The sequence below is a fragment of the Fusarium venenatum genome (assembly GCF_020744135.1).
Source record: "Fusarium venenatum strain MPI-CAGE-CH-0201 chromosome Unknown EDB82scaffold_3, whole genome shotgun sequence".
Taxonomy (NCBI): Eukaryota; Fungi; Ascomycota; class Sordariomycetes; order Hypocreales; family Nectriaceae; genus Fusarium; species Fusarium venenatum.
The window spans coordinates 5,854,028-5,873,970 of record NW_027072131.1 but is presented as its reverse complement, the minus strand read 5'-3'; the positions used below and the strand labels follow the sequence as shown (position 1 = coordinate 5,873,970).

The 19,943-nt window shown below is 49.3% G+C and overlaps 5 protein-coding genes across 5 annotated transcripts; 3 read left to right on the top strand and 2 right to left on the bottom strand.

Annotated features, from left to right (window-relative positions):
* Window positions 1-90: 90 nt before the first annotated feature.
* EDB82DRAFT_559434 (uncharacterized protein) lies at window positions 91-7,217 on the top strand (the record flags this gene model as incomplete). Its single annotated transcript, XM_025728409.2, has 3 exons — window positions 91-1,009; window positions 1,063-7,106; window positions 7,158-7,217. Exons 1-3 carry the CDS (start codon window positions 391-393, stop codon window positions 7,215-7,217), a joined length of 6,723 nt encoding a protein of 2,240 aa, XP_025582779.1. The 5' UTR covers window positions 91-390.
* A 714-nt stretch (window positions 7,218-7,931) lies between these two features.
* Window positions 7,932-8,754, top strand: EDB82DRAFT_478355 (uncharacterized protein; the record flags this gene model as incomplete). Its single annotated transcript, XM_025728408.1, has 2 exons — window positions 7,932-7,968; window positions 8,054-8,754. The coding sequence occupies 2 exons, from the start codon at window positions 7,932-7,934 to the stop codon at window positions 8,752-8,754; spliced, it is 738 nt and encodes a 245-aa protein (XP_025582778.1).
* An 815-nt stretch (window positions 8,755-9,569) lies between these two features.
* Window positions 9,570-10,705, bottom strand: EDB82DRAFT_547282 (uncharacterized protein; the record flags this gene model as incomplete). Its single annotated transcript, XM_025728407.2, has 2 exons — window positions 9,570-10,336; window positions 10,510-10,705. The coding sequence occupies 2 exons, from the start codon at window positions 10,703-10,705 to the stop codon at window positions 9,570-9,572; spliced, it is 963 nt and encodes a 320-aa protein (XP_025582777.2).
* A 3,881-nt stretch (window positions 10,706-14,586) lies between these two features.
* Window positions 14,587-18,571, bottom strand: EDB82DRAFT_547281 (uncharacterized protein; the record flags this gene model as incomplete). Its single annotated transcript, XM_065609492.1, has 8 exons — window positions 14,587-14,720; window positions 14,766-14,800; window positions 14,951-15,048; window positions 15,271-17,339; window positions 17,390-17,591; window positions 17,664-17,984; window positions 18,137-18,307; window positions 18,368-18,571. The coding sequence occupies 8 exons, from the start codon at window positions 18,569-18,571 to the stop codon at window positions 14,587-14,589; spliced, it is 3,234 nt and encodes a 1,077-aa protein (XP_065464150.1).
* Window positions 18,572-19,129: 558 nt separating this feature from the next.
* Window positions 19,130-19,789, top strand: EDB82DRAFT_527720 (uncharacterized protein; the record flags this gene model as incomplete). The annotated part of the gene is made up of 4 exons (XM_065609178.1): window positions 19,130-19,238; window positions 19,294-19,395; window positions 19,450-19,594; window positions 19,654-19,789. The coding sequence occupies 4 exons, from the start codon at window positions 19,130-19,132 to the stop codon at window positions 19,787-19,789; spliced, it is 492 nt and encodes a 163-aa protein (XP_065464149.1).
* Window positions 19,790-19,943: the final 154 nt, after the last annotated feature.

The window sequence follows — 19,943 nt, the reverse complement described above, 5'->3', positions numbered from 1 at the left end:
CAACCAAATCTCTCGTAAACCCACAGCGGGGAACACCCTGTAAGAGCAGACAATCAAGCCAGGCGATAAAAAAAAAGTTTCCCAGGGCCGCTTTCGTCAAGAACCTCTTCTTCTCCCTCCTCCTCCCCAAACCCTCGCTCTTCCAGCATCCTCTTCTTCTGCAACTCTTGCTGAGGCTAATGATTGCGAGGTAGCTTCTGACCTTATCAGGGTAGCTCTGAAAACGAGTTAACTTGCCGGCCCGTCGCTCGCAATCTCCCTGCCCTCCCACGGCGACCCCTCCACGACGTTTCGTGCCCCGCGTTTATCTGGGTCTTTGGTTGATATCATCACCCAGCGCAGTCCCTTTTTCTCTCTTTTTTGTTTCAATTTTATATCACAACCACCACAATGGCTTTGGTTCCTCAACCTCCCGCCTCTGCTCGTCAGTTTGGCGCCGAGGACGATGGCCTCGTCTGCCTCGAACTTGAGGATGGCTCCACCTTCCAAGGTTACAGCTTTGGTGCCCAGAAGAGCATTGCTGGAGAGCTGGTCTTCCAAACGGGTATGGTTGGCTATCCTGAGTCCGTGACGGATCCTTCGTACCGCGGTCAGATCCTCGTTATCACTTTCCCCCTCGTCGGAAACTATGGTGTTCCCTCGCGCGAAGCCATGGATGAGCTTTTGGGCGACCTGCCTGCTCACTTCGAGTCTAACCAGATCCACATTGCTGGTCTCGTCACAGCTTCATACGCTGGCGAGGACTTCTCTCACTTCCTTGCCACATCTTCTCTCGGCACATGGCTCAAGGAGCAGGGCGTTCCTGCCATGTACGGCGTCGACACCCGTGCCCTGACCAAGAAGATCCGTGAGAAGGGTAGCATGCTGGGAAAGATGCGCCTTGAGATTAGCGGCCTTACCAACGGCGCCGTCACCAGCCGGGTCGATGGTGCTTTGGCTGCTCTCCCTCTCGACAACTTTGAGCAGGTCGAGTGGGTCAACCCCAACAACAAGAACTTGGTCCAAGAAGGTGAGTCCTCTAGCGTTTTCGTACTTGGAGACGCATGCTCATTATTTATGTAGTGTCTATTAAGGAGCCCAAGCTCTACAAGCCACCTCCGTCGGTCGCCCGTAAGCACCCTTCAGGGCGTACTATCCGTGTTCTGTGCCTCGATGTCGGTATGAAGTTCAACCAGCTGAGGTGCTTCCTCAAGCGTGGTGTCGAAGTCCTCGTGTGCCCCTGGGACTATGATATTGCCAGTGCCATTGACGAGTTCGATGGTCTCTTCCTCTCCAACGGTCCCGGTGACCCCGCCGTTCTCGAGAACACCGTCAAGAACATCGCTTCCGTCCTCGAGAAGAACGAAATCCCCGTGTTCGGTATCTGCCTGGGCCATCAGCTCCTCGCCCGTGCTGCCGGAGCTACCACCAAGAAGATGAAGTTTGGTAACCGTGGCCACAATATTCCTTGCACCAGCATGGTCACTGGCAAGTGTCACATCACTTCTCAGAACCACGGTTTCGCCGTCGACACTGACAGCTTGACCAACGGCTGGAAGGAGCTCTTCGTCAACGCCAACGATGGTAGCAACGAGGGTATCTACCACACTGAGAAGCCTTACTTCAGTGTGCAGTTCCACCCCGAGAGCACTCCTGGTCCTCGCGACACCGAGTTCCTCTTTGATGTCTTCATCAACACCATGGCCAACTGCGCCGAGAAGCCTGAGCTCCTCAAGACCCCCGTCCACTTCCCTGGCGGCACTATTGAGGAGAACGAGGCTCTCCACCCTCGAGTTTCTGTCCGCAAGGTCCTGGTTCTCGGCAGTGGTGGTCTTAGCATTGGCCAGGCTGGTGAGTTCGATTACTCTGGTAGCCAGGCTATCAAGGCCTTAAAGGAGGAGGGTATCTACACCGTCCTCATCAACCCCAACATCGCCACTATCCAGACCTCTAAGGGCTTGGCTGACAAGGTTTACTTCCTTCCTGTCAACGCCGACTTTGTCCGAAAGGTCATCCAGTACGAGCGTCCTGATGCCATCTATGTCACCTTTGGTGGACAGACTGCCCTCCAGGTCGGTATCCAGCTTAAGGACGAGTTTGAGTCGCTCGGTGTCAAGGTCCTTGGCACACCCATTGACACTATCATCACCACTGAGGATCGTGAGCTCTTTGCCCGCAGCATGGACTCTATCGGCGAGAAGTGTGCCAAGTCGGCTTCTGCCAACAACATTGACGAGGCCATGCACGTCGTGAAGGACATTGGTTTCCCCGTCATCGTGCGTGCCGCCTATGCCCTTGGTGGTCTCGGCAGTGGTTTCGCCAACAACGAGGACGAGCTCCAAGAGCTCTGCAACAAGGCGTTCGCCGCCAGCCCCCAGGTTCTTATTGAACGCAGTATGAAGGGCTGGAAGGAGATCGAGTACGAGGTTGTCCGTGATGCTCAGGACAACTGTATCACCGTCTGCAACATGGAGAACTTCGATCCCCTCGGTATTCACACTGGTGACTCTATCGTTGTCGCTCCCTCCCAGACCTTGTCTGACGAGGACTACAACATGCTGCGAACAACAGCTGTCAATGTCATTCGCCACCTTGGCGTTGTCGGAGAGTGTAATATTCAGTATGCCCTGAACCCCTTCTCCCGCGAGTACTGCATTATCGAGGTCAACGCTCGTCTGTCCCGATCCTCAGCTCTCGCCTCCAAGGCCACCGGTTACCCTCTTGCTTTTATCGCTGCTAAGCTTGGTCTCGGCATTCCCCTCAAGGAGATTAAGAACTCAGTCACCAAGTCCACCTGTGCCTGCTTCGAACCCTCGCTTGATTACTGTGTGGTCAAGATGCCCCGATGGGATCTCAAGAAGTTCACTCGTGTGTCCACCCAGCTTGGTTCTTCTATGAAGAGTGTTGGTGAGGTCATGAGTATCGGTCGATCATTTGAGGAAGCCATCCAGAAGGCCATCCGTGCCATTGACCCTAACAACCTGGGTTTCAACGATACCGAGGCCCTCATGAGCATTGAAGATGAGCTCCAGACCCCCTCTGACCAGCGTCTGTTTGCCATCGCCAACGCCATGCACGAGGGATACACCGTCGACAAGATTTGGGAGCTTACCAAGATCGACAAGTGGTTCCTCACCAAGCTCAAGGGCCTGAGCGACTTCTCCAAGCGCATGACCGGCTACAACACCACCGACATCACGTCCAGCCCATCCATCCTCCTCCAAGCCAAGCGTCTCGGTTTCAGTGATCGTCAGCTCGCCAAGTTCTGGAGCTCCAACGAGATTGCCGTCCGCCGCATGCGACTTGAGGCCGGTATCCAGCCCTTCGTCAAGCAAATCGATACCGTCGCCGCAGAGTTCCCTGCCTTCACAAACTACCTCTACATGACCTACAATGCCTCCGAGCACGACGTCAGCTTCGACGATCACGGTGTCATGGTCCTGGGTTCCGGTGTCTACCGTATCGGTTCATCAGTCGAATTCGACTGGTGTTCAGTCAGAGCCATCAGAACACTCCGCGCTTCCGGTTTTAAGACAATCATGGTAAATTTTAATCCGGAGACTGTGAGCACAGATTACGATGAAGCAGATAAGCTTTACTTCGAGAATATCCTTCTTGAGACTGTTCTTGATATTTACCAGCTTGAGAACTCAAGTGGTATCTTGGGTGCTATGGGTGGTCAGACCCCTAACAACATTGCCTTGGCTCTGCACCGTGCCGGCGTTAAGGTGCTTGGTACTTCTCCTGAGATGATTGACAACGCCGAGAACCGATACAAGTTCTCTCGTATGTTGGATCGTATTGAGGTTGATCAGCCTACTTGGAAGGAGCTTACAAGCTTTTCCGAGGCTCAGGACTTCTGTAACGCTGTTTCGTACCCTGTTTTGGTTCGACCTTCTTATGTTCTTTCTGGTGCTGCCATGAACACTGTTTACTCTGAGAAGGATTTGAAGAACTACTTGGACCAGGCTGTTGAGGTTTCTCGAGATCACCCTGTTGTTATTACCAAATACATTGAGAACGCCAAGGAGATCGAGATGGACGCTGTTGCCAAGGACGGTAAGGTCATTGGTCACTTTGTCTCTGAGCACGTCGAGAACGCTGGTGTTCACTCTGGTGATGCTACCCTTATCCTGCCTCCTCAGGATCTGGAGGCCACCACTATTCAGCGTATTGAAGAGGCTACTCGCAAGATTGGTGCTGCTCTTAACGTCACTGGTCCTTTCAACATTCAGTTCATTGCCAAAGACAACGATATCAAGGTTATCGAGTGTAACGTTCGCGCTTCGCGTTCGTTCCCCTTCGTGTCCAAGGTCATGGGTGTTGATCTGATCGAGATGGCTACCAAGGCTATTATGGGACAGCCTTTCCAGGCTTACCCTCCCACCGACCTTGCCCCCAACTGTGTCGGTGTCAAGGTCCCCCAGTTCAGTTTCTCCCGTCTGTCTGGTGCTGATCCTGTTCTTGGTGTCGAGATGGCCTCCACTGGTGAGGTTGCTTGTTTCGGTGTTGACAAGAACGAGGCTTACCTCAAGGCTTTGATGTCTACTGGCTTCAAGATCCCCAAGAAGAACATCCTCCTATCCATTGGTTCTTATAAGGACAAGCGTGAGATGCTTCCTTCTGTTCAGAAGCTCGAGAAGCTCGGCTACAAGCTGTTTGCCACTTCCGGTACCGCTGATTTCCTCCAAGAGCACGGCGTCCAGTGCCAGTACCTTGAGGTTCTCGGCAAGGAGGAGGACCGCAGCTCTGAGTTCTCGCTCACCCAGCATTTGGCCAAGAACACTATCGATCTGTACATCAACTTGCCTTCCAACAACAAGTACCGCCGCCCTGCCAACTACATGAGTAAGGGTTACCAGACTCGTCGTATGGCTGTCGATTACCAGATTCCGCTTGTCACCAACGTCAAGAACGCAAAGATCCTCGTCGAGGCCATTGCCCGCCACTTCGAGCTTGAGGTCTCTAAGCGTGACTATCAGACCAGCCACCGAACCATTGTTCTGCCTGGTCTTATCAATGTCGCTGCTTTCGTTCCTGGTATTGCTTCTGCCAATAGCGACGATATCCAGACCGTCACCAAGGCGTCCATCTCCGCTGGTTTCAGCATGATCCGAGTTATGCCTCTGGGTGTCGATGGAGCCATCACTGATGCCATCACCCTCAACACTGCTCAGCAGAACAGCCGACGAGGTGGCTTCTGCGACTACAACTTCTCTGTCGCTGCTACCTCGGACAATGCTGACCAGATTAGCCACGTTACTGGCGAGGTCGGATCTCTCTTCATTCCTTTCAACCACCTCTCTGGCAACATTAGCAAGGTCGCTGCTGTCACCGCTCACTTCGACTCTTGGCCTACTCACAAGCCAATTGTCACTGATGCCAAGCTGACTGATCTGGCTTCTATTCTCTTGCTCGCCAGCCTTCACAACCGTCGCATCCATGTCACTTCGGTTACCAATAAGGACGATATCAAGCTGATCGCTCTCAGCAAGGCTAAGGGTCTCCAGGTTACTTGTGATGTCTCCATCTACTCGCTCTATCTCTCTCGTGACGAGTACCCCGAGTGCGAGCGTCTACCTACCGCTGTTGACCAGAAGGCTCTTTGGGCGCACTTGTCCACCATCGATGTCTTCTCCATTGGCAGTCTCCCTTACCGCCTGGCTACTTCGCTTGGCCACAAGGGTGATCCTCACATGGGTATCTCCGACGCTCTGCCTCTTCTCCTGACCTCTGTCGCTGAGGGCCGCCTTACTGTCGATGACATCAAGGACCGTCTCTACACCAACCCCATGGAGATCTTTGAGCTCCACGAGCAGTCTGGAACTACCATTGAGGCTGAGATCGACCGCCCTTACAACTTGGCTCCTGGCAACTTCTGGTCTCCTTTCGAGGGTCGCCTCATGCGCGGCTCCGTTCAGCGAGTCACTTTCCAGAACACCACCGTCTGCCTCGACGGTGAGGTCCTGAAGGTCTCGCCCCAGGGCAAGGACATGTCTTCGCACATTGCTCCCCCTATGTCGCCTCCCATTAAGCCTACCACTTCGATTGCCCAGGCCTCAGACTCCCCACGAGACCGCCGACTTTCTCTGCTGGGTAACTTCCAGCCTCTGAACCGCCTCCGGGGTGTTGACTCTGGTGCTGTTGGTGCCAATCTGCCTTCGCCCGCTCGTGGTGCCGCCCCTGTTGACGAGCTCGCCCCTGGTCTGCAGCTCCAACCTCTGGTCAGCTCGTCGCTCCAGCAGCTTCTGGCTCGACCTTCGTCGTTCAAGAACACTCACGTTCTGTCCGTCAAAGCTTACAGTCGAGCTGATCTTCATCTGCTCTTCACTGTTGCGCAGGAGATGCGTCTTGGTGTGCAGCGTGAGGGTGTCTTGAACATCCTCCGAGGTCGTGTGTTGACCACACTCTTCTACGAGCCTTCTACTCGTACATCGGCGTCGTTTGATGCTGCCATGCAGCGTCTTGGTGGCCGCACCATCGCCATCTCCACCTCTCACTCTTCCGTCCAGAAGGGTGAGACCCTCCAGGACACCCTCCGAACTCTGGCTTGCTACGGTGATGCCGTTGTCCTCCGTCACCCTGAGGAGACCAGCGTCCACGTTGCCGAGAAGTACAGCCCTGTCCCTGTCATCAACGGTGGCAACGGCAGCAAGGAGCACCCTACCCAGGCTTTCCTCGACCTCTTCACCATCCGTGAGGAGTTGGGTACTGTCCAGGGTTTGACCATCACCTTCCTTGGTGACCTTCTCTATGGCCGACCTGTGCACTCTCTTGTGTACTTGCTCCGCCACTACCAGGTTCAGGTCCAGCTTGTTGCTCCCAAGTCTTTGGCTCTGCCCACCAAGGTCCGAGAGCAGCTCATCGCTTCTGGCCAACTTCTCTGCGAGTCTGAGACTCTTACTCCTGAGATCCTGGCTCGTAGTGATGTCCTGTACTGCACACGTGTGCAGCGCGAGCGCTTCCCCAGTGAGGAGGAGTACCAGCGGGTCAAGAACTCTTACCGCGTGGACAACGCTTCGCTCAAGCATGCCAAGAGCTCTTGCATTGTTATGCACCCCCTTCCTCGCAATGAAGAAGTTGCTGAGGAGGTTGACTTTGACCAGAGGGCCGCGTACTTCCGACAGGTAAGCATACCTTTCAAGTCTTATTGATCATATTCACTAACATGTTTTTAGATGCGCTATGGCCTTTACTGTCGCATGGCTTTGTTGGCGCTGGTTATGGCTGATTCGTAAATTATATGATGGATGGATTTGGAAAAGTTTCACGACAGGATCATTTTGTTTTTTTGGGGTTGGGAATTTGTAATACTTGCTTTTTGAAAGCCGGATAGAAAATTGCGTGCGTTAGCAAGCATTCCGGATTATGACCGTGAACGATCTTTGATGTATAGAATGTGTAATCGCGACTCACGTCGTTGCGTATGATTTATGTACGTTATGTATATTATATGTATATACGTCGTATACGTATCGTATACGTTTATTTAATGTTATTACTTAATTATTTCATCTGTGCGTTCCGTCTGTTTGTGTCGTGTATTGTGTTTGTTTGTGTTTTGTCTCTATGGTGTTAATATTACCTTTGTTTACAAGTCTTTATGGTAATGGCTACCTAGGTATTAAACTATGGAATACAAACCATCCTTGCCTGAGTCAGACTTGTTGGTTATAGTTCTTGTATCTTCTTTCTGTTCCTGCATGTTCAAATGTCACCCTACAAAAAGGTTAAGTGAGAACCCTTCGAAGATGTCATGACTCCACTGCGCACCACGCAGTACGTACCCTTTTCCCTCTTAAACATCCCATCTCATCGTATGCCTCAGAGTTCATCTGTGAGTCAACCCAATCCGATCGCATGATCCTTCCCGGAGAACAAACTCATATATAAATCAATCAATGCGTCTTCTGCTACTAAACACCAGTGCTAGATTTTTTTCAACTGCTAAAATGGCTCTTCATTCAGCAGACACCTCGAAGCTCATCTGTACGTGGTAGTATTCTTACCCCTCCTAAGTGATAGTGATCATGATGACTCTTCTTCACTCTTACTCTTGGCTAATATTTCATAGTCGCCCCTGCGGGTCATCAAGCTACAGGTCAGGCAGAGCAGTTCACAAAGGGTACTCTCGTACGCTCTCAGCTTAACTCGGAATCTCCCATCCCTCAGTTCCACGCTTGGTTCTCGCGCGCTCAGGAAGACGATTCTGGCGTCGAACACCCAGAATCATGCACGCTCTCCACTGCCTCTCTCCCTTCAGGCCGCATCTCATCTCGCACTGTTTATCTCAAGGAGCTTGATAACCGAGGATTCGTCATCTACACCAACCTCGGCACCTCACGCAAGTCAGCAGACATAGCGTCCAACCCACGCGCAGCAATACTATTCTTCTGGGAAGCTCTGCAGCGCCAGGTTCACATCGAGGGACGTGTGGAGAGGATTTCCAAGGAGGAGAGCCAGAAGTATTATGACACGCGTGCGAGAGGAAGCAGGATCGGTGCGTGGGCTAGCAAACAGAGTCAAGTGCTTGAACCGCAGGGTGAAGGTGATGATGGACGCAAACAGCTGGAGGGGTGGGTGAAGGAAGCTGAGCAGCGATTTGAAGGGCAAGAGAAGATTCCCGTGCCCGATTTCTGGGGCGGGTTGAGGATCATTCCTGACAGGATTGAATTTTGGCAGGGAAGGGAGAGTAGGCTTCACGATCGATTTGTGTATGAGAAGGATGAGGGATCTGAGTCTGAAGAGTGGAAGTTGAAAAGGTTGAGTCCTTAAGTAGGGCCATATCAGACTCTATTCACTCGTTGCCAAAGATTTAGCTGGAGAAAACGACGAAATGAATCATTTAAACCAATATGTTAGCCGAAAATTGTCCCATCACTAGAGCCTTTGAAAACGGTATCTTGGGAAGTACACTGATATCTACATCTTGTTTCGACGATAACACAACACAATAGATTAGATATAATTTCAGAGCCGGCATCAATTGCCGGGTAATCGACCCCTAGCAGAGTATAGTGATTTATCGAAATCATATCACGAGCTTTGAGCTGCGGTGAACCTTGAATGAGACATCGGCAGCAAGGAGGTGGATCCTGGTGAGGAATGTTGGCACCATATCGCCTGATATTGACATTGGAACGTGCGCCAAGAGCGGGAGAGATGGAGAGAGGGGCGGACCGGAGTGCCATTTATAGAACATTACAATATGTATTGATCGACTAGAATATACGGAAAGGGGTATGTGTACTTCTAGCCTCCTTGCTCCTTGGTTGCTATATCCATCCATCCATGCCATGCCTAGCTATGCCCGCGCCAATGAAAACGGCCAATACCATAAATTTGTTCCTTGACAATAGAAACTCAAATGTCCGTATGTCCGTAGTAGAATGCTATTTCGCCCTATAAGCCCTCTCGATTAGGGTGCGTGAAAGAAAAAAAAAGGGACTGATTCCCAAAATGACACACAATATGTGTATGCGCATATCACGCCGGATCAAGTCCAAATCCGCAAACAATCGCTAAATGAGTTGGTATCCACGGTAACGCCTCGTTAATGCCCAAAGTCAGAAAACGCCCTTCTTCCTTTTTCATTCATCTTGCGCCTGGTAATGGTTGAAGTAGTCGTTGCAAAGCCCCGATGGTTGCGGGGTAGTCGCATGGTTGACCTCGGCTGTTGGAGTATCGACTGGAGTGAGAGATAGGCCTAGCCCCAAGACTGCTGATCCTGAGCCGAGAGTCTTTGAGCGAGAGTGACTCGGCATGTAGTGGTTGATGCTTGCGCCATCGTCGCTCTCTTCGTCGCTGTCCATGGGCATGTACTCGTTGAGCTCCCAGTCAGGCTGCTGCTGGGCAGCGAGTTGCATATCCACCATGGCATCTGTCAAGCAATCGTCCTCGCAAAGGGGCATGATGCGGTAGTTGAGATTCTCCATGATGCATCGCTCAGTGGCATTGAGCTGTTGATGAGACCACATGCCACGTCCCCACACCTTGCAATAATACTGAGAAGCATCCTGGGGATCCTCTGTGAATTTGACAGCAATGACGAGGGCTGCTAGGATGATGATCTCTGGGTTGACCGAGTCGATGTGAAGCTGTTGTCGCTGAGGCATGACGGGCGCGGCGGGAAGAGTGTGTCGCTTAGATGTGGGAGAGAAGTAGTCGGATAACAGAGGGCAAGAGAGGCGCCAGCGACGGGCAAAGCGGGAATCGAGACTGTCGAGGATGCATACTGCAAGAGCAACAGTCTCGATTGGGAGGTTGGCTCGGCTCAAGATGGCCTGAACGAGAGGGATCGAGGCCATGGCCAATGAGGCGGACGATGGAATGAGGTTGACGAGGTGAATAGCCGGGCCTGTATCAAAGTTAGTATTGAAAAATGTGGAATATCAGATGCATTGCATTGCGTGGCATGACACAACAGGCGATGCGAATACAACGTGATGCTCACAGCATACATCATTGATCGATCTTGAGGCCTGCATGCTCTGCTCTGCTCTGCTTTGCAACCAAAAGAAGCAAACTCACCTCTAAATCGAGGCATCAATGGTTCTCCATCATCGAGAGTTGTTCGTGGTGACTGGGCGGCGGATGAGTTGCGAGAGCTCGGTGGTGGTGTAGGTAGGTTGGAGAGAGGTCGATAGGTGAAGTAGCCTTCAAAGCGGCAGTTCTTGTCGTTTTCGGCCATGACGGGCTCGTTTCCCAGCTTCATATCCCGGTTCATCTTTCTTTCGTTTATTGGGATGCAATGTTTCGTCGTCCAATCTTTAGGTCTAAGCAATTCCAAAGGTCCTTTCTCATGATTTGGCGTGTACGTATAGACGTATAAATGTGTGTGAGAGCGTGGGTAAGACGAGAGAGTGAGGATGGAATAAACTCGTCTGTCTACGAAATACTCTTAAATATGTAAGAGAGATGTAATCACGCGAGCACACACACAAACGTCAAGCCACGACTGCATACAAAGTTTAAGATGCAGATGTATGTAAAGAAAAGATGGGAGGGGGGAGAAGAGTAAAGTTATATATCCCCCAAAGCTGAGCCAAATACAGTAACTTGAACGTGCTGTACTGTAACTTACTAGGTAGCTACCTAGCTAGCAAGCAAGCAAATATAGGCCAAGACCCACGACAAGGGGGATGAATGGGCCCGTTCACCGCGAGAAGTAAGGCTGAGCAGTCAACTAAACCAGTCCCGCTCAAAGACAGTCGGGATTAACCCCCCAAGAAGTTGCAGTTTCTCTCTCTTGTTGTAGCGGTGGAGGAGCTTGTAGGAGGCGGCTACTAGGTGTGGTGGATGTCCAGCACTAGGACAGGGGGTGACCCAGGGGACCCAGGGGGACCCAGGCACCTGAGCTAGGCTTGGCTGAGTTACTGCACGGCGGCTTTATTCTAGCTAGCTAACAAATGGTGGACCCTGTCCTTGGTTTTTACTTGGACTTGGTCTTTAGTCTTTGAAGAAGGGCCTTGGTTGATTGTGAGTTAAAGAAAGCTTGTATCCCAAGACGGCGGCTGAGATGGAACAAAAAAAAAGATACAATACGGGTTGTGACGCTTTCAGGTACCGTATTTTGTCATGACTGTAGATCACTCGTTTTCTTTGATTTGATGTCCAGTGTTTTTTTTCTTGGCTTGGTTCAGCTTTTTCGGGGCCGCCCGTAGGTACTTCACCCGTATAAAGTACGACAGGCTTGACTTTATTTTTGGTGCAAAGACGTATGGACTCCCCGGGCGTGGCGGAGAGTGGACCTTGGAAATAGTGGATATTCATGCCGGACTGAGCCTTTTGTTTTGTACGTACGTATGCACGATATCGATCAGTTAAAATGGTGATTTCAGTCCCCGAAGCTTGTGGTCAGAAATAACCATCAGCCAAGGCGTTTCCGACTTTACAGCCCCTGAATTGGTGCGTTTGGCTGCTTACTTATTCCCTAAAACCCACCTCAGCTGAAAGCCACAGCAACTGTAATTGCTGATGATAGATGGATCTTTGGTTCACTAAAGATGAGTGAGGCTGAACCCTGACCGCTGGCTTGGGCAGGCTCATGGTACCCAACGGCTCAGGGTGATGTCCATACTATGTAATGCTTCGGACAAAGTCCTTGTCGCATGGCTGAGAGCCAAATCAGGGAATTTGCGATCTACAACAAATCGTTTGATAATTGTGTGTGTGTGTGCTTGTCTCCAGAGCCACAAGGTGGTCTGCCCTTAATAAGACACAGGCTGCGGCGTTATAGGCAGCGATGTGCGGCTTTCGGTTCCTGACTAGTCGAGAGATACATTATTCATACGTCAACAATATATCTCGTCCTTGGCCCGTCTCCCATTCATAATATGAATGACGAAACTTTGTCATTCGATGCCGCTTCCTTGTTGACCTGCCAAGGGCTTTGTGAAGCAATCAGATCCGTCATGGGAGAAATGAGGGCAGCCACATCAAACAAAGATCTTCAAGCCCAGCACACCCACTGGTTAAACTCATCAATAACAACAGTCGAGACTAGTGCCTCGGGAAACCCAGGTCTCATGAGCACCTCAAGTGCCCAACACGTGAAACTACTGCTGACTCCCGTACATCTGGCACATACATACAGTGCCGGGAACCTTATTCAGGCCATTGGGCTGTGTTGCAGCCAAAAGCTCAAACCTCTTCAGCTCTGTCTTGAACAAGATAGTTAGATCGTGGTCTATGTATGGCACCAGATCTGAGCAAAAGAAAAGACTGGGGACTCGGCTCACTGTCGCTCAATCGACATCATTCGTCCGAGACAGGCGCCACGGGTAAGCGTTTTCTTTTCATGGGTCAGTCGTAGCCCATGCACGGCATATGGATATGAGTAGCTCACATCATCATATCATGGTCTTGCCTTTTATTCCCCCTCCACAACAGTCGGAATGTGGGCAATCACCGTGTGCACGACGGGCTTTGTCCTGCACAAAGTCGCGTGCTCCTCCTCCTCCTCCACTGAGTTGGCCGATAGATGATGGATGGCTTGTGCCGAGCTCATCGCCGAGAGAGACCCCTTTTTCTCACTCACTTCGCTTGTTTTAGCATAGCCAACAATGACAAGACAAGATCGTCGTCATCCCTGAGTACCCATGTTGGAATCCGGACTTGGCGCCGTCCTCCAGAGTCCGTATTCATTTTTCTTAGTTAGTGTCCGTGGACACTACACGGACAATTTCTGAGCTCTAATAAACCTGACGCCGCTGAGGCTCATTTGGGCTTTTGGGAGCCTAGAAGCTTTGATGCTCGAGAGGCTTGGTGATTTAGCCTAGCGGGCTTGATGTAGGTAATACATCATTCATTAGCGGCTGACAAGGAGCAAGATCCTCGACAGAACGGACCTACAATGCCTGCATTTGCAAGGGACAGCTGGCTTGGGATCTGACAACGATCTCATCCATTAACAGATGCATAGATATCCGACCACTCTCAAGACGATTCATGTGCTGGTAATTTGAATCCTTTGGTTTGATTAGAATATCACAATCAATGTCAGCCAAGTTATCGAACAAACCGGACCTCTTCTAAACTGGTCGCTAGGCTTTATCAAGTCTTGCAAGCGCGAAATGGCCGGTTAGCCGCACAGGGTCTAACTAAAATACCCTTGCGACAGGCACGCTGACCTGACATTTTGATGTTGATTTCATCTCACCGCTTGAACACCACCCTCGGCTCGGGCTTGTCACTTTCATGATGGGACTTTGGTTACCATCTCGTGCCTGCATCTTGGCATGTCGTATGATGGAGGCAGAATAAGCCGCAGTTGAGAAAAGCTTATTATCGTTCAGCTGAAATGATGTGAAACAAATGAGTGACATCTTGAGGATGCATGCAGCGTGTCGTGACCAGCAACATCACACACGCTTGTTAATTTGGTGCCAACTCCCTAATTTCCTTTGCGAGTCAGAGTCAGTCCAGACCGCATGTCCTCATATCCTCAAGTGTGTGCAATAACTTGGGTGAAGCCCTTCCTCCTACTAAGTTATTCTAGTTGGTAAAAGCGCGGATTATCTGCAATGATCCGAGTTCGTGATGAGTTAACATTTGCGGGGTTGTCGATCTGGTGGGTGATCTCTTGCTCCATTGAATGGCACCAACAAGAGCGTGGGGTGCAACAACGGCGGATCACTGGAAATCTCGAGCTGGTTAGGTCAATGTTTTGGTGCATCTGCAGGTGTTTGTACCAAGTCAGTTGACTTCAGGCCATGGAACACTATGCTGAATGCATGGGAAGCTCACAACTTTGCTTCACCACAACCACAACCACAACAAGTAACCCAGAAGATTTAAAATATGTCCCAGGTAGCATCCATTCTATAACTACAAACTCAATGTCTGCCTTAGTAGGCTGTATACTAACCTAGACTGTCATTTCCTAAATTTAGTACGATTTTTCTGTATTTATCTGCGAGCTATAATTGTTCGTGATATGACCCGAGAGTTTCACGACTTATAATAAGACCTCTTTGGATTTTACTTGGGTCGGAAAATACCAAGCAAGCTTTTATTGACTGGCGTTGCGTAAATCTCATGAGGATGAACATCGTGATCGACATCAAACTACATATGTACAACAAAAATACACTATCTCTTGCGGCATTATGGCCTATATGCCTCGAGTTCTTTTACCATATCATCCCTGCTAAAGACCTTAGCTATCATCGCTGGGGTTCTACCGCTCTTACGTTCTGTCCCAGTATTAGCACCAGCTCTTAGAAGCACTTTGACAACTTCTATATGTCCATACTCGACAGTCTATGACAAAGTAGTCCTTCTACCTCTGTTACACCGTTCAATTAGAACGTTTTCGTCACTGACAAGAGCTTGGACTGTATCAGGCGAGTCAGTTTGGATAACCCATGCCAGAGGAGTCTATCCATCGATATCTTCGGCATTGACTCCCGGGCAGCCTGCTTCGAGAAGCCTGACGAGAGCCTCGCAGTGTCCTCGTGCACTAGCCTACGATATAGCATTTCCCTTATCGTTATCTATGCCCATCTTGTCAATTCTTGGGTTTGCGAGGAGTATTTTAACCACATCCGTACAGCCATTCCCCGCTGCCTATGAGAGAGGCGATCTCCCTTTGTTGTCTTTGGCATTTATGTCGATGCGTGGAAGCTTCAGTAGTCGTATGATGGTGTTGGCTATGCCGTCTTCAGTAGCCTATGAAACGGCTGTATTTCCTGTCTTATCCCGGTGGTTGATGTTGATACTGCGAAGCCTTGTTATGTTGGAAATGGTTGAGTGATGGCCTCCTCCTACTGCCTAGAAGAATAGGGTTACCCCTATATTGTCCAGTTCGTCAGGTTTATAAACTTTCTGGTTTAGTAATTCTTTGACGATGTCATCATGTCTACCTCCGCAAGTATACGAGAGTGCAGTCTGTCTATTTCTGCCTAGGGTATTCATATTGATTAGACTGTCTGCTAGTAAAGCAGTTACGCAGGATTGATTACCATGCTCAGATACAACTGTGAGTGCTGTTTGTCCATCCAGCTGCCGCGTATCAGGTTTAGCACCTGACTGTAGAAGAGTAGCAACGATATGATCATGGCTAAGTCGAGATGCCCAGTAGAGACTCTGATTTTTGACGACTTGAGAAGGTTCATGATCAAGAAGGAGACTATTCAAGGCAGTACATGAGTTAAACTGTGATGCTAGGATGATTGGATTCTGGCCCGTGAGGCCGTCATCCAGTGGTGTTGAAGCTCTCATATGATAGAAGCTTAACCAGTTACGACAATTTACTGTGTCAGGGTTCAGTAGTGATCTTGCAAAGTCTTTAAGCTCTTCTGGCGTATCTTCCTCGCATATGACGAAGTGTTCGGCCCAATGCAACGATGCATATTTGTAAAAAGGATAGTCCAAGGCCAATGAATTGCAGATCTTAGAATGCAGGATAGCGAGATCGTGAAACAAGGTATTGGAGTCTAGGTCGTGATCGTCTTGGTCCCAAAAATCGCCTTCAAAACCGCCCAGAGGTAGCTCTCCAAAGAGATCTCTTTCTTCTACAATGGCCGAAGTAGATGAGTCATTTGTTGGAAAGAAATCGATCGTGAAATCATCAAGAAGAAGGTACTGAATGCATACAGTAGCCAGCTGTAGAGCGCAGCCTTGCGGATTAACCATACGTATTGCAGGGGGACTGTCGATGCCAGTGCTGTCTCGATCTTGGAGATAGTCTTTCACCGACTGGTGGACCAAGGATACTTGTTGCCCTGTGACCCTTACCAAAGACCCTAGGATACCCTGAACAGTGTGTGCAATTGAATTATGAGAGTTTTGCATGATCTCCTCAGCCGTAGTGCACGAAGGGTCTATAGTAAATGCGATGTTGAGTTCGTTAAGAAAGAGGAGTCTGGAGCATGCTAAAAGTAACTTCAGTAATTTTGAAGCGTCCCGTTGATGATTCGAGGGTATAGCAGTGAGATAGCGATGATATGTCTCGGCCAGGCCTCCAGTAATGATGGCTATAATCGTCTGGAGTTCTCTTCTTGAAGTAAGTAGATTCTTCTCGATCGATGCTAGAACAAGGCGAATCCACAGGAAAGTTCGATCGGCTTTAGACGTTATCGCTTCACAAAGAAAGTCCCTGATCTCATCTGAGAATTGTCTGTTAAGAGAAATTTCATGGATTTTCTTTTGGATGAAAGTCTGAAGGCCCTGAGTGTAGCCAGCCTGGTCATCATCGATTGATATTTGAGATTGAAGTACATTTTGGCTGTTGGCATAAGATTGGTGAAAAAATGGTCGGCTCGTGATAAGAAATTTGATCTTGTTACCACTCTTCATCGACTGAGAAGAGTCGGTGAGCATATCGAACACCGAGACGAGCAACTGATGACATGATGCCCTCTCACACTCATCGAGAGCATCTATGATAACATAGAGGGGTCCAGATTTAGGGTCCTTTGAAATTCTGAGAAAAATACGCCAGGGCGAGGCGAAGGACTGAATGATGCTTGACCCTTCTTTTTCAAACGCTGAACGAACATATCTAACCAACGAGCGATGGCGATCGACGATCTGGAGGATAAGTCCAATGATTACCGCTCTCGCATCTGTCTGTTTGTTCTTGTTCTGGCACAGATAGATGAGGACATTCCGAGACTTGTTGCAAGCATTGTCGAAGTATTGGGCCAATGAGTAAGATAGCATGGTCTTGCCGCAGCCTGGATGACCTGTAAGCCATAGGAGAGCACTGGTACCTTCTTCAAGCCAAGAGAGGAACAAATCGTGGCTGCGAATCCACTGACATATACCAAGGACTGGCTTTGGGGGTGGCTCAACGTCTTTCGCGACATCATTGTCACTAAGAAGCGACATGCACGTTCTTTCCAGGTTACTGAGGACTTGAATATAATTAGTAATTAATCAATAAAATAAGTCATAAAGTAGTTACCAATATTAGACGAATGCGTGCTGGTGCGCTTGAGTGTTGGGTCAGCATTCGAGGATTTGGTGGCAATCCTTCGAAGAGTTCTTGCCACTTTCGGGTAGCTTTCTGTTTCGCCAGGAAAACGACAAATAGTTCTGTGATCTTCTGGCATGGGAATTACTTCTTCGAAAGGAATGCCTAGCACAGCAGAAGCAGGGCTGACGACCTGTCCCTGAAGTGAGCTTGCGTTACCAAAGCATTGGAGGACGACCATTGCGTGTAAGTGCTACATACTTACCAAGGAGGAGGACCATGGGCCCATTGGCAAAGGCAAAGTTTCATAGAACGAAACTACATGAATATTGCCTAAACGGTTGCGTGCTGACAGCGTCAGGCCATGGAGCGCATCCGAGTCATATATCAAAGTTTGAAGCAGATCAGTCCTCACTGGTTTCGATCCTAATCCAGCGGACGCGAAGCTATTGACAATTGAACCGCAAATATTGGCTAGTTTTGCTGTACCGCTTCCTCTATGTGGAGTGGCTAAAAACACGACGCCTCGGATAGACTTTAGTAGGTCACCATACAAGTCGTCGTTTTCGTGAGCAGCAACGAGTGCCTGAAATGAGTCAAACTCGTATTCTTGTCTTGGGGATTATACACACCTTTTTGAAGACAATTCCACCAAGACTGTGGCACACGAATATGATAGGTCGTTTGCTATAAGAAAGGTGTTAGACCGGAGTTGAAGGAGTGAATTAGGTGAATTACGACATTCAAATCTTCCCGTGTGTCTCTTAGAGAAACCAAAAGGTTGAGCGCATACTCCTGAATCCTCTCGGACGATTGAGACCATATTTTGGAAGGATAGCCATATGTATAGACCCGGCATCCAGGTAAGAAATTGGAGAGGAGGTCCCGAAGCCATACTGTGCAATCAGGCTAGTGTCGCCATGTTGAGATTGCATTCCCGTTAAGGCCATGAATTGCAGCAATATCCACTAGAAAATCCATGAGACCTGCCTCATCTGGCTTGCTGTCCACTAATATGGATAGGCCATATATGGTTGTACTTGATCTTGTCGGCTCCGTAATACTGCTTGAGGGCTCGTCTGGACGAGGGCATGGGCTCTCGAGTGTCGGTTCGGGAGGAGGCAACTCAGTCCGCGCTAGAATTCGGGCCTTGAAACGTTGTACATGCTTCATGATGTTTGATAGGCTTTGCTGATCTACCTCTGAAAAATACAGCGGTATACAAGAAGTGGCGATGTCGGTTGGACTCGTCTTTTCAGTCCTACGACTGTTGGTAGCGTGATGTCACAATAAAAGTGTTGAATTCTTCAACGGAAAGTAGATGGACGGGCTGCACCGCAGCCCCTTGTCACCAAGAAAAGCATGCCAACCGGGAGGCCAACCAACAGAACGAAAGGCAAAAAGAGATCTCTTTTATTAGGTGCTTGCCCCCTTCAACTTTGAATAGGTAGCTACCTAGCCAAGCTGGGGATCTTTTCTGTAAATTGTTCGGTTGGATCTGACTGACAGATATCAATAGCACTTGACTTGTACGGTGTCTAAGTCGTAGATTGATTAGATGGTTTGGCAACTATTCAACTACCTAGTCTAGGTACCTTGTTGTTCAATGAATCTGTTTTAGGGGTAGTCACGTGTGTGACTCAGCATAGAACTCTTGATTGATCCTGAGCGTTGCAAATGCAAATACCCTCATGATTTCTTGTAACTGAAATCCACGTTGAATAAAACATCATGAGCACCAAATCTCTCAATGTTCTTGGTAACGATGGGGCTGGCAAGAAAGCCCTGATCAGCAGCCTCATTTACATGGTGGATGCTGTCATAGTTAATCGAGCTTTAAGTATATACTAACTCACTGTAGTGCGGGCTTCAGCTTCCCTAATTGGAGCAGCTAGAAAGGGAGGGGATTAGCCAGTATGACAAGATTGTACCATTCTTCGAGAAGATTGGGCGTCCTCAATCTTTCTACGCCCCTTCTGGAACCTTTACCATTCAGAGTATGTCGCCGGCATCTTTCCTTAGTTTAGTCTATACTGACTTCTCTATTCTAGAAAGCCAGACACCAGATGTTGCTTTCTGGACTGTTGATGCTTCCGATTCATCTAGTTGGGGTTCATCTGCTGAGAACCTTTCAGCTGCGTTGTCCAGCGCTACGCTCAAATCACGAGAGAAACTCATCGTAGTAGTAAACAAGATGTAAGTCAGAAGGAAGTGTATCCTCCTCTCGTGTCTATGGCTGATATAATTTGTGTCAGGGACTCAGTCAACTGGTCTGAGCAGACATTCAAAGACGTCGTGAACGCATTCAGTTCAGTCAGTATGAACAATCAGTATGAAACAATATCTCCCAACCCCCGAAGCACCCTCATGCGTACAGAAGATATCTGCTAACCTGTTCGGGGGATCTGCATCAATCTCGAGTGGGTCGTTAATGAATCTTCTTGGGTGAATACTTATTTCCATGTATTCTTTAGCTTACTGCATTGTATTATCACTAGAAGAGGGTGGGAATTCCACTCCGTGAGTATTCCCAGAAGTATAATAG